Source organism: Vipera ursinii (assembly GCF_947247035.1).
Source record: "Vipera ursinii genome assembly, chromosome: 3".
NCBI lineage: Eukaryota > Metazoa > Chordata > Lepidosauria > Squamata > Viperidae > Vipera > Vipera ursinii.
In genome coordinates this window covers 35,544,752-35,556,939 of record NC_139516.1, presented here as the reverse complement: position 1 = coordinate 35,556,939, position 12,188 = coordinate 35,544,752, and the positions used below count along the sequence as shown (strand labels likewise).

Genomic DNA, 12,188 nt, shown 5'->3' with positions numbered 1-12,188 from the left:
GTGCTGAAAGATATCTGGAAAGTGCAATTCTTTGTTCAGTCCCCTATCTGCAGGTTTTATGTACGAGCTCTGATTGTACAGTTCTGATTCATACTTTGCTGATAGCACGTTTGATGTAATCCAATCTTAACCTGTTCCAGTAATATCTAGAAAGGAGAAACATAGGGACAGTCCTTTGTGCATGAATATCAGCAAAAGTAGTTTGCGCTGCATACATTTTAGTAACTAAACAATATTGGACAGTATCAATTTGAAGTGGCTGCTATATAACTCTATTAATAGATCAGAAATGCCTGATAGAAACAGAACTTGAGCTCCACCGTGTTGTTCCTAAGCATTTCATTCCAGATTAATATATTAATAGCAAAGAAATATTGATTGTTCCTATTATACTACTTGCTAGGCTTTTGATAGGTGAAATAAAGGAAAAGAATCCTCTTTAATACTGTTCTTGTTCTTCTTTAACAAAATCAGTTGCAGGGGTAACTTTATCTTTGGTAAGATAAAATTGCCACATATATCAGTAACTGGATTACTTTCTTTTTAGAATCCAATTTACTTTTCAGCCCTGTTAAGACAGAGCCTTTTCTTAACAGCTTTCTTGTGAACTGGTCTGATGCCTGATCTCTTTCCAGATAACTGATGTAAGCTGTGGTAGACTACCTTGAATTATTTCATCAAGCTGACTATTTTCCCAAAAGCTCGGAGACATTCAGTTGCCTAGTACAGAATATACCTTATTAATAAAAGAATGAATAATAATAGCACTTAGACTTATATACTGCTCCACAGTGCTTTACAGCGCACTCTGAGCAGCTTACAACATCAGCATATTGCCCCTAACAATCTGGGCCATCATTTTACTGAGCTTGAAAGGATGGAAGGCTGAGTCAACCTTGAGCCAGTCAGGATCGAACTCCTGGCTGTGGGCAGAGTCAGCATGCAATACTGCATTCTTCTGTGCCACCACGGCTCCTGCTAGTATGGAATTACAGTATATTCAGGTAGGTGTGATAGGATATGTTCCAGTATCTGATTGAAACAAACAGAATAACACAGGTTCGAGTTTTTGTTCCTTTTTGTGGAACTTACAGAAATAGTACGAAACAATTTTAGTATCAGCCATGCCTTGTAGGAGCAGACAAGCACTTTCAAGTTTCTGCTAATGGGTTTACATTTTTTTGTGGGGGCAGTTTGCCCCCTTTTCTAGTAAGCACAACATGGCAAAATAGTTTTTGCCATATCTTTCATTATACAATCATAACATATTGTGTTCCTAACATATAAACACTCCCTTATATCATTAGATATTAGGACTAGTCCTATTTTTCCATATGTGTTTAAGGAAAGGGCTTGTCAAATGTATGGGCAAAATACCATCCTTCATAGTCTATAGACCTGACAGACAATCTCACTTTGGCTAATGATCTTCAGATAAGCAAGCCTTTGATTTTCTGTACTTCTATCTAATTTGTGGCCCATGGCTTTTGAAAAAAAGTTTCCTATGGTGCTTTTTCTTTTCAGTGTTCTTTTTATTTTGGATTATACCTTCAAACACTTAACTTTGTCTTCTCCAAGTCTCATTCTGCATCCCATAAATCCTCATTAGGGTCAACTGTTCACTTCATTTTAGATTTCCCAGCTAGCCTTACACTGAATAGAAACCAACAGAACAACATTCCATTTCCAATAGTCTCTCTTTCAATTCACATAAGCTATGATAACAACTTTACTACTAGCTAGATTCCCCCTTTACTCTTTCCCGCAGCCTCTTCAATGTCTACTTGCCATCTCATTTTTTTTAAAAAAATAATGTTTTTAAGATTTCTTTGTTTTTGACAACTTATATGTGTCCCTTCTCTATGAAAACTATGATAGATGAGAAGCTAAGCTACCAATGTGGCCAACTTTTGGCATCCACCATCCATTCTTCCGTAGTCCATAGAGAATACTTTGTTTTTGATCTATGACTTAACACATTTTTGTAAATAGTAAGCACCAGTTATAAGTAATTATTATAAGTACCGAAATTATGTCCGGGCTATTTTCACTTGTTTTATTATTTACAAGAATATATTAAGGCCTATATGAAAAGTAAAATTCCTGCTCAATGTACTATGGAATAAAGAACAGCGGTGGCCATTTACTTGTATCAGTTGCAACTTATTTTATGGCAAATTGGGATTGTTTGGGAAAAAGTGGAAGGTACAAATACTTTTGGCTCTGTCTGTATCTTCTTTCTAGAACATAGTATCAGCAAAGCAAATGTTGAGAGAATGTTGAGAGGCTTCTTTATACTACTTTTGGAAAAACAAACAGTAAATATTGCTTTAATGTGATGCCATTTATTTAAAGTATGTGGTCCTTGGTGCTCTCTGAGCTTGGATGTTTTCTTGCAGATGTTTTATTATCAAACTAGGTAACATCATCAGTGCTCGTAGGCCGTGGGGTTTGCTCTCTTTTATACTAGTGGTTTGTTTTGTCCCTGTTGGTGGGAGTGATCTTGGTGTTTGCTTGATTGGGTTGTTATTTATTGTTAACATGTTTGGCAGTTTATTTTTATTTTTTTTATTTATTTATTTATTTAATTAAATTTTTATACCGCCCTATTACCGAAGGACTCAGGGCAGTTTACAGGGCAACATAAAATATGATATAAAAATAGTATAAATTAAAATAGATTAAATTACATAAGCCCAACAATTAAAACAATATTAAAAGCTAAAACCCCAGTTCCTTGATTGGGATATTGTTTGCTTATCTGAAGTATTTAAAGTTGCAAGTATCAAGAGAAAAAAAGAAAGCAGGCCGAAGAGAGGCTTCAGGAAACATTTCAGAGGATGGAGGGATTTTGTTGGTTAAATTTGGCTTGAAGCTTTGGCTTGAAGCTTTGGGTTCCTATGCTGTAAGTTATAGAATCAGATATTTTTAGTGTACAAGTTTTTGTATAGTGTATAGCACTCAGTAATATTTTCATTAAAATAAAGGTTTCCAGAATTGTCCTTTTAAGATGTGACTGATTCTTTAACTTGGGTCTTCTTAAATCAATTGAATTTGAAGTTGCACAATAAACAAAACTATAAATTAACGAAACAGTCTATGTCTGCATAATTATGCTTAGGCCCAGAAGAACTAGCCAGAGTACTTTGTGTACTCACTGCATCCTTAAACTGGTTAAGGTTAACCTTAACCTGGTTAAATGTTCTTAACGAATTTAGTCTGTAGGGAACTAAAAGTAATCTGTCCCTTCATGCTATATTAGGGTTGGACAGCAAAGGACTAAGGCTTAAAGAAGCTTGCAGTCATCCAACACCTACTGTTGAAAGTGCTTATCAGTCCTGCTTTCATTGTTAATTGCTTTGCGATAAGTTTGTCCTCTTAGAAAGCAAGCTGCCAGTGCTGATGATAATGTAGGATAGGGAAGAATTCTGTCTGCTATTTCAGACTTCCTATTACTTCCATGTTCGGAAGAGAAAAGTTTACTGTTGCTTTATCAGACAGCAAGCTGCATTTTTTTTGTTGTTGTTGAAGAGGTCAGGACTTGTATGTTATTATTGAATTTATGATTTCCTATGCGGTGGTCCCTGCAAGAATTTCAGCTTCTTGGGCAGTCTGTCTGTAAAGGTTCAAGGTGGGAATTCTTGGTGATCTTTAGACTTAATTTTGAAAGTGAAGGTGAAGGGAAATTAGGCAGATAAAACAGAGCAGCAAGTAACTTATTTAACTGTATTTATAACTTATAAATACAAGCATATAAACCTATATACTTGCAATCATTACAAAGGATGTGAAGAAAAATATGGGTATGTTAATGATATCCTAAAATGTTATTCTAAAATTGCTGTTTCCTCCCAACAAAATAGTTAAAATACCTTTTATTTATTTATGTATTGTCTATTGCGCTGTATTTTTTAATTTTAATTAAATTGATTTTGCATGCTTGCTTAATTTGACCACAATATTTAACTAACAATGTTCTTTTTAGGTCTTTATGCTCAGAAAATAATAGTTAATTGTTTATCTACCTTGTGCTGGAACTGTGAGCAGACTTGTAAACTGAGTAGTTTGGCTAAAGTTTTAACTATTTTCCTTCAAGCAAACATTTTAGTAGTAAAAGTTAACATTTAAATGGTTATGCGGACATACATCCTGATATTTAAAGTAGAGGGAAGTATAATCTTACAAGTCTTTTGTAATTAAGGCAAACAATTGCCTGTCTTTTTCCCTTGTAGATATTCATCTTTCTAGATTTTTTCATTCCACAAGATGGCAGTAGATGACTTGCTGTCTTTTTAATCTCAAATGGAATACTTTCTAACTTTTAAAGTTATCTGCTAATTTCTACTTGAAGAATCAGTTGTCTAAACCACAAATTAGCTAGATATTATTTATCATATGTCATATTTCATATAATAATGAGATACTACTTTCCACTACTTTTGAGTTTTGAATGATGCTTCTTGAATTATGTTGTTCCTTTTGTTTACTTTGAAAATGTGTCCCATCATTTCAGATGAATTCAACTAAAATAATCTGCCTGACACTAAAGTACTTTACAATTTTCAAAATCATAATATAGATGACAATACTATACAGTGTTAATTAAATCTTATTCAGCCATTATTTGTTTGACTTCTATGCTACTTTTCCTTTAGGAATTTGGGGACAAGAATGTTCATTATACCTTCTCCTCCAATTTTTTCTTAGGCTGATAATATTGCAAAATGACAGTAATGGTATTGGACTAAACTAGGGTTTAAGTCCTCACTCAACCACAGATACTCACTAGTGATTTGGGACAAATGGTGCCTTTGAGTCACGTTTACTTCACAAAATTATATTTGTGGAGGAGAGAATGCTATGTAGATAGGTTTGACTTTCTTGAAGAAACATGGAATATACATTTATCAAAACAGTTGAGTTAGGAAGGACATGACAAAAGTAAATAAGTTTCTTCTTTCTCTTTCACAGTATTAGAATCTGGGATCATTCATTGTTTCAGAAGATCAAAATTGGTGATTATAGATAGGCAAAAAGAAATCCTACTTTACACAGGACATAGTTAAACTAAAATTTACTACAACTAAATGTAATCATGGACACCAATATGGATAGTTTTCAAAGAGGATCAGATAAAGTCAGAGCATTACTTTACTTTACAGATAGTCCTTGACTTACAATCATTCATTTAGTGACTGTTAAGAGTTACAACAGTACTGAAAAGAGTGACTTATGACTGTTTTCACACTTACGACCATTGCAGCATCCCCATGGTCATGTGATCAAAATTTGGATGCTTGGCAGCTGGTTCATATTTATGACAGTAGCAGTGTCCTGGGATCATGTGATCAACTTTTGCAGAGGCTCTCCCATGCTTCGTATGCCATGCTGCACACATCCTCGCCTTTTGCAGCTCTTGTTCAAACATCTCAATTTGATGACAATAGCTTTGAAGAGCCTTCTCATGCATAGTTTGCTCAGGGCTAGGGGGATAATACATCACTTCCTTCCCTAGTGAAGCCTTAGGTCTAGCACCATGCCTCTCATAATCAGCCTGATCCCCATGAGCATATGTTACTACTGGGGCATCAGCTTGAGGGTCTGGAAAATCAGAAAATGGTGCGACTGACCTGGAATCAGAAGCTGCTTGGTCTTCATCAAGATGTGTAGCAGATGCAATCAGAGTCTGTAAACTGGAAGGAAGCTGTTCCTATGAAATAGCTGTCTCTTCCTCAGCAGCAGCCTCCGCAACAGACTGATTAACGGGCTTCCTCCTCCTTCTTCTCCTCCTTCTTCTCCTCCATGGCATATTTCAAATAGATCACAGCATTCCTCAGTTGCTGGACTAGCTATCTGAATCGCCTAAACTCTTATCAGGAGCCATAAATCATGAAATAAAAACAATCCATGCTACCAAATGTCACGGAAGAATTAAACTTCCTATCAGAGGATGGACCGTGGTTCATTCGCATGGTGAACATCAAAGAAAGAAATCCGAGGCATATTCTACTGTAAAACTTTTAATGAGAAAACAAAAGACCTAAACTGACTACATTCTCTCGTCAGGCAGAAGAGAAAGAAGAGTAACAGAGTAACTGTGAGAAACTTTTTCTAGACATGCGCACAAAACAGTTTGAAACCATAACATGGCTGGACATGTGAGATTCACTATGGTTACATGATAAGATAGTCACGCAGGTGCAGAGAGCAGGGGAGGTAGGAGGAGAACCACCGTAAAACGGTGCCTCCCACTCCCAACCCCCTGAGACACCGCAGTAAGATACCATGGTCGATGGTATCCAAAGCCGCCCGAGAGGTCTAATAGGACTAGGACAGAGGAACAACCCCTGTCCCGAGCCCGCCAGAGATCATTCACCAGCGCGACCAATGCCGTCTCCATGCTGTACCCGGGCCTGAAGCCCGATTGGTATGGGTCCAGATAATCAGCTTCCTCCAGGAACAAAGGAAGCTGATGTGCCACCACACTCTCAACAACCTTCGCAAGAAAGCGAAGGTTGGAGACCGGACGATAGTTGTTTAAAACAGCTGGGTCCAAGGCACGCTTCTTGAGGAGGGGTCTCACCACCGCCTCCTTCAAGGCGGCGGGGAAACTGCCCTCACTCAAAGAAGCAGTTATCACTGCCTGAAGCCAGCCTCGTGTCCCCTCCCGAGCCGAATAAACCAGCCAGGAGGGGCACGGGTCCAATAAACATGTGGTGGAGCTCAGCTTCCCCATAATCCTGTCCACCTCTTCCAGAGTCACAGGATCGAACTCCTCCCAGATGACCTTACCAAGACCACCCATGTCCTCACCGTCAGACTCTGCCCAGTCGGAGTCCAAACCAGTCCGGATCCGAGCAATTTTGTCCGACAGATGTTGGCTAAACTCCTCAGCTCAACCCTGCAAGGGCTCCTCCCTCACCTCCTGATTAAGGAGGGAGCAAGTCACCCTAAACAGGGCAGCCGGGCAATTATCTGCGGACGCGATGAGGGTAGCAAACTAGTTAGATCTCGCCGTCCTCATCGCTGCGAGATAAGACCTCATAGAGGACCTTAGTCGCAATCGGTCGGATTCAGACCGGCTGGACCTCCAACAGCTCTCTAGGCCCCGTCTCCGACGCTTCATCTCCCGGAGCTCCGCGGAAAACCATGGAGCCCACTGGGATCTGCACCGGGTCAGGGGCCGCAAGGGTACAACTTGGTCGAGTGCCTCCGTGGCTGCCTTTTCCCAGGCTTCCACTAAGGCATCGGCCGAGGTGTGAACTAAGGTGGCAGGTGGGGACCCAAGCGCCGCCTGGAACCGCTCAGGGTCCATTAAGCGCCTAGGGCAGAACCATCTAGTTGGTTCAACAACCCCACGACGGGGAGTGGCAAAACGGAAGATAGAAATTAGCTGCTGGCAAAACTAAAAAACTAAAAAAAACCCAGCATTGACATCTGACAAACAAAATCAATAGAGAAACCAGATTTACTTAACAGTCATGTTACTAATTTAACAATTGCAGTGATTCACTTAACAATTGTGGCAAGAAAGGTCATAAAATGGAGCAAACCTCACTTAACAACTGTCTCGCTTACCAACAGAAATCTTAGGCTCAGTAGTGGTCGTATGTTGAGGACTACCTATATACTTTTTCCATGAGCTCCAATTAGCATGGCTGATCTCATCAACTATTTCATTTTTTTCAATTTCTCAGGTTCTGTGTCATGACTAACCTTTATTTTGGTGGGTGTGCTGAAAGAGAAGGTGTTAGTCTTTTTGATAACTTGGATGTAGGTATTTATTAAAAAAAATAAAGTGCAAGACACTGTGGAAACAGAATACAATAATTTCTACACTATTTTTTTTAGTAGTAATGATGTTACAACAGGAAAGAAACTTGAACAAGGAGAATTTAGACCTAGGATTCAAGGCCTTGTCACATATGATCTTTACATAGCCAAATATCCCAAAATATGCCATTACAGGAATACTGCACCCTGTATTCAAATGCAAATGTACTGTGCCTAGCATAGAAGGAAGCAAAACACAAATGGGAGGAAATGCCAATATATAGTTTCCAATTTATGTTTTTGCTAAATAACACTTGAAATTCAAATTAGAGTTGCCCAGGTGGTTTTTATTGACCCCCATCTATAGCTAAAACATAGCCTATGTATAATATTGCAATTTAATATAATTCAAAATTATATATTGTCAATGTATTCTTAAATGTATCCATTTTAAGGAAGCTGTACTGATTAAGAGTAACCCTAACCCTAACTCAATAATTTAATTGCTTTCATGTTTTATTTTTAATGTAAGGTCCCTCTTCATACCCTGCAGCAGATGAAAACCTGGACTGTTTGAATAAGCAGAAATTTTTATTGGCATAAGCTATTTTTCTGTTTAAAGGATTGTTGTTTTTTTATTATACTTTAGGTCATATCTGACACCTGTAAGAGATGAAGAAGCAGAATCTCTAAGGAAAGCTCGATCTAGGCAAGCTCGTCAGACTCGCAGATCTACCCAGGTAAGAAATATTAATTTCTATAGAAGAAGGTAATGTGATTTCTAAATTATTTAATTTGTCTTGTGTAGTTTTTTTTCTTTAATCCACTTTGGAATGGAAAAAATCTTACACATCTTTGGTCATTAAAAGGCCTGCTTTAAATAAGTTTATATTATTTTTCAAAGTTTATATCTATTTTCAAGGAAGAATATTATTAACAAGTTATATATGATAGGTAAATTGTTATTTTTAAAAAGCTAATTATTTTTCATCAGAGAAGAAATGTTTATTTGCCATTACTTCATATTGAATATTTGGAAATGCTATATTTAATAGATAATTAAGTTAGCATACTTTGAAGTAGCAATTCCCAACTTTGAGTTTACTTAATCGGACTGACTATGCCCTGATTAGAATTTTACTAAGCTTATTCACTGTGGGAAGGATAATTTATGAAGGGATTTTTATTGACTGTAAAGCAATAGTCCCCAGCCTTTTTGGCTCCAGGGACTGGTTTCATGGAAAAAAATTTCCTTGGACCTGAGGTGGTTTCGGTTTTGTTCACTCGCCTGTCATTCACCTTCAGCTATGCAGCCCAGTTCCTAATAGGCCTCAGACTGGTACTGGTCTCTGACCCAGGGGATGGGGACCCCTGCTGTAAAGAGACACCACATTAAAAAAGACTGTCTTATTTGTCAGGGTATAACACTTACAGACCTGCAAGAGGCAGAGAAAACTTTTAGCCGGTCTCGAGCAGAGCGATTTACTCAGGAACAGCCAAGTGAAAGATCAGACAGGCTTAGAACTAGCGACGGAAGCTGTGGAAAACAAGAAGATATTGCCAGAACAGAATCCAAGGAGGCCAACTCACCATGGACTAGAAATTTGGATGAAGAGGTAAGTGGAAGCCATACAAAAAACCTTTTTTTTTCTTCAAAATTATTGAGTAACAGATTTGAATTATGTTTGAAGGAAAAAGTATTATTTAATTTGTATCCGATCTTTTCTACAAGATGGTTATTAAAAGAAGTAGCTTTTCATTTCTCTAATGTTTTTCTTTTTTTTATACCATAGCAATGGATCTTTGTGAAGAAATATACCACTTAATCAGCAGATTTGATTATACTGATACCATGTTTCCCCAAAATTAAGACCCGGTCTTATATTTTTTTGCTTCCAAAAGAGCACTAGGTCTTAATTTCAGAGAATGTCTTACCTTAAGACCACCACAGCCATACCTCCCACACCCCGACACCTGTCGTGGCATTGCTTGACTTCTTCTGCGGCTGCTTGCTGCCACTTGTGGCTTGATGCCATGTGGCGCATTGCACTGTTGCTCCTCCTGGCAGGACACCACATGGTGCTTTGCGCCATTTCTGCTGTTTGTGGCAGGATACGGCATGGCTCTTCGGGTTGTTTCCGTAGCAGAAACCGCCTGAAGTGCCACATGGCCCCCTGCCGGCAGCAACAGAAGCGGCCCAAAGCGCCATGCGGCGTCCTGCCGGGAGGATCAGCAATGGCGCATTGCGCTACATGGTGGCCCGTCACAAGTGGTAGCAAGTGGCCACAGAAGAAGTCAAGCAGTGGTGTGACAGGTGTCGGGGTGTGGGAGGCCTGACTGTAGTGGTCCTACCAGTAAGGTAAGTGGGTGTGGGGTGCGTGGGGCAGCTTCACCCCTTACTCCCGCCTTAGCTTGATTTTTAAGGGTATGCCTTGCCCAAAACTAAAGCTTAGTTTTGGAATAGGGCTTCTATTAGGCCCATCCCCTCAAAATCAAGATAGGGCTTACTATCGGGCTGGGTCTTTGGGGAAACACGGTATTCAGAATGACTGTCATGGTTCTAATAGATGAAACCAATAAAAGAACTTCAAGGCAATAATTCTTCCTTAAAGAACATTTTATTAGGAAACAAAGTATCAGCACTTACATAGTTGAACCCAAAACTGAGATTCCCTCCCCCAGTTACAAAGTAACAAGTTGCAATTCCCACCCCACAAAAGCTGTCATAAATCACATTTCCCAATTAGCGCAAAACCTGGGCTTTTCTCTCTGGCTCCTCAGCCTGCCAAAAGCTTATCAGACAACATCCTTGAGTTCCCACATTTCTGCATTGTTATGGCTAGCTAAAACCTCAAGCATTTACCCCATTCCCCATCTACATCTGAACTCTAAAAGAACAGAAAAGGCACATTAAAAACAAAAGTAAAATGGCTGCTGATTCTCAGTTGTCAGAGCGTGGACATGCATTGTCACAGCAATGACAATGACTATGATCTGTCCAAGTATAACTTGTTGGAACAAATCTGTGTTAGTAGTGTTGACATTTTATTTCAAGGGCAGGGCCAGATGTCATAACTTGATAAATGCCTTTTAAATGTCATTAAATAGCTTCTGCGGAAGATGTGAACAAGAATAATTATAATTTAAGAGTTCTGCCAGATCAGAGAAAAGTCAGCCAGGTGCTTATGGGAAACCCAGAAGTAGAGAATGGTTATAATAGTACCCTCTTACTTGTATTATATCAAATCAGCTCTGATACTAGAACTGATATATAGCCATCAAAACTATTAGTATTTGCTTCCATGAATGTATCTAATCCCCTTTTAAAATCAGTTTAGGCCTATTACTGCTTTTTGAGTATAAAAATCTTACAGTTAACAATTTTATTTATATAACAAGTAATTTTATACATTTCTGCCTTCAGTTTTTCATTTTTACTCAGAGGAGGAATTATTTTCATGTATGCACATATCCATTTTGAGATTGAGAAACCTGAACTATGAAGAGTAGATACAAGCAACCTGCTGCTGTCTAGTTGCTTGGGACTACTGTTCCCCAATTCTTTGTTATTGCCCACGCTGGTCTGGGCTCAGAGAAGCTGAAGTCCGAATTAGTTAGATAATGTATCCTTTATATACAACATTTATTCCATGTTTAGCCATAGCATCGTAAACAGAGTTATAATCCTGTCAATTTTATTTTCAATTCTTATTAAATGGAAAGTACAGCAGAGAATCTGCCTTTTTCACCTGTATACTGAGTTAATGTACTTTACTATACTTCCAGAATACCATTCCTGATCAGCTGCCAACAGCAAAGACTCATATCAATATCTATTTGATGATTATATGCCCCAATGAAAAAGAAGATCTAGATATTTGAAGATCTCAGAAAATAATTGCTAATATTTATTTTTCTAATACATATAAAATGAAGCTTTCTTTCATTTGAAATATATTCTGTTCAGAGTCCTGAAAAAAATTAAGATTGGTTAGTTGCATTATTTGCAATCTAAATCATTTTGAAATCATCAGTGGGACTAAGATGCAGGTACATGTTGATCATAACTATAAAAAATATAATGTTTATAGTGGGTAGAGGTGATCAATCCTGGTCCAAAAAGTTCTGGTTTTTGTTTTTGTTATTTTATTAATTAAATTTATAGGTCACCAAAACTCCAATTACACTGAGCTGCTTAATATATACAAACAATAAAATAAAAAGATAGCACTCAAAATTAGTGTCATTAAGAGGGAACACCAATCAGTTCTGAAAGATAAAGTCAGCAGCGATTAAAACAGAAAAAAGCTCTGCGTACCCTTAACCCAAGACCTGGGGGAAGAGCCATGTTTCCAGTGCTCTTTGAAAGGCCAGTTGGGTGGGGATCATGGAAATTTGGGGTTTGGGGGGAGAGA

The 12,188-nt window shown here is 38.2% G+C and overlaps 1 protein-coding gene across 10 annotated transcripts in view; it reads left to right on the top strand.

Annotated features, from left to right (window-relative positions):
• PPP1R12B (protein phosphatase 1 regulatory subunit 12B) overlaps positions 1–12,188 on the top strand; it is a 118,121-nt gene that overhangs the window by 49,087 nt on the left and 56,846 nt on the right. For all 10 annotated transcript variants that reach the window (XR_014492297.1, XM_083361082.1, XM_083361080.1 and 7 more), the window contains 2 exons: positions 8,423–8,513; positions 9,192–9,389. Coding sequence is in view for 9 of the 10 variants with exons in the window: in XM_083361082.1 (XP_083217208.1) it covers positions 8,423–8,513; positions 9,192–9,389 (289 nt within the window). In the remaining variant the exon portion in view is untranslated. The remainder of the gene's footprint in view (positions 1–8,422; positions 8,514–9,191; positions 9,390–12,188) is intronic.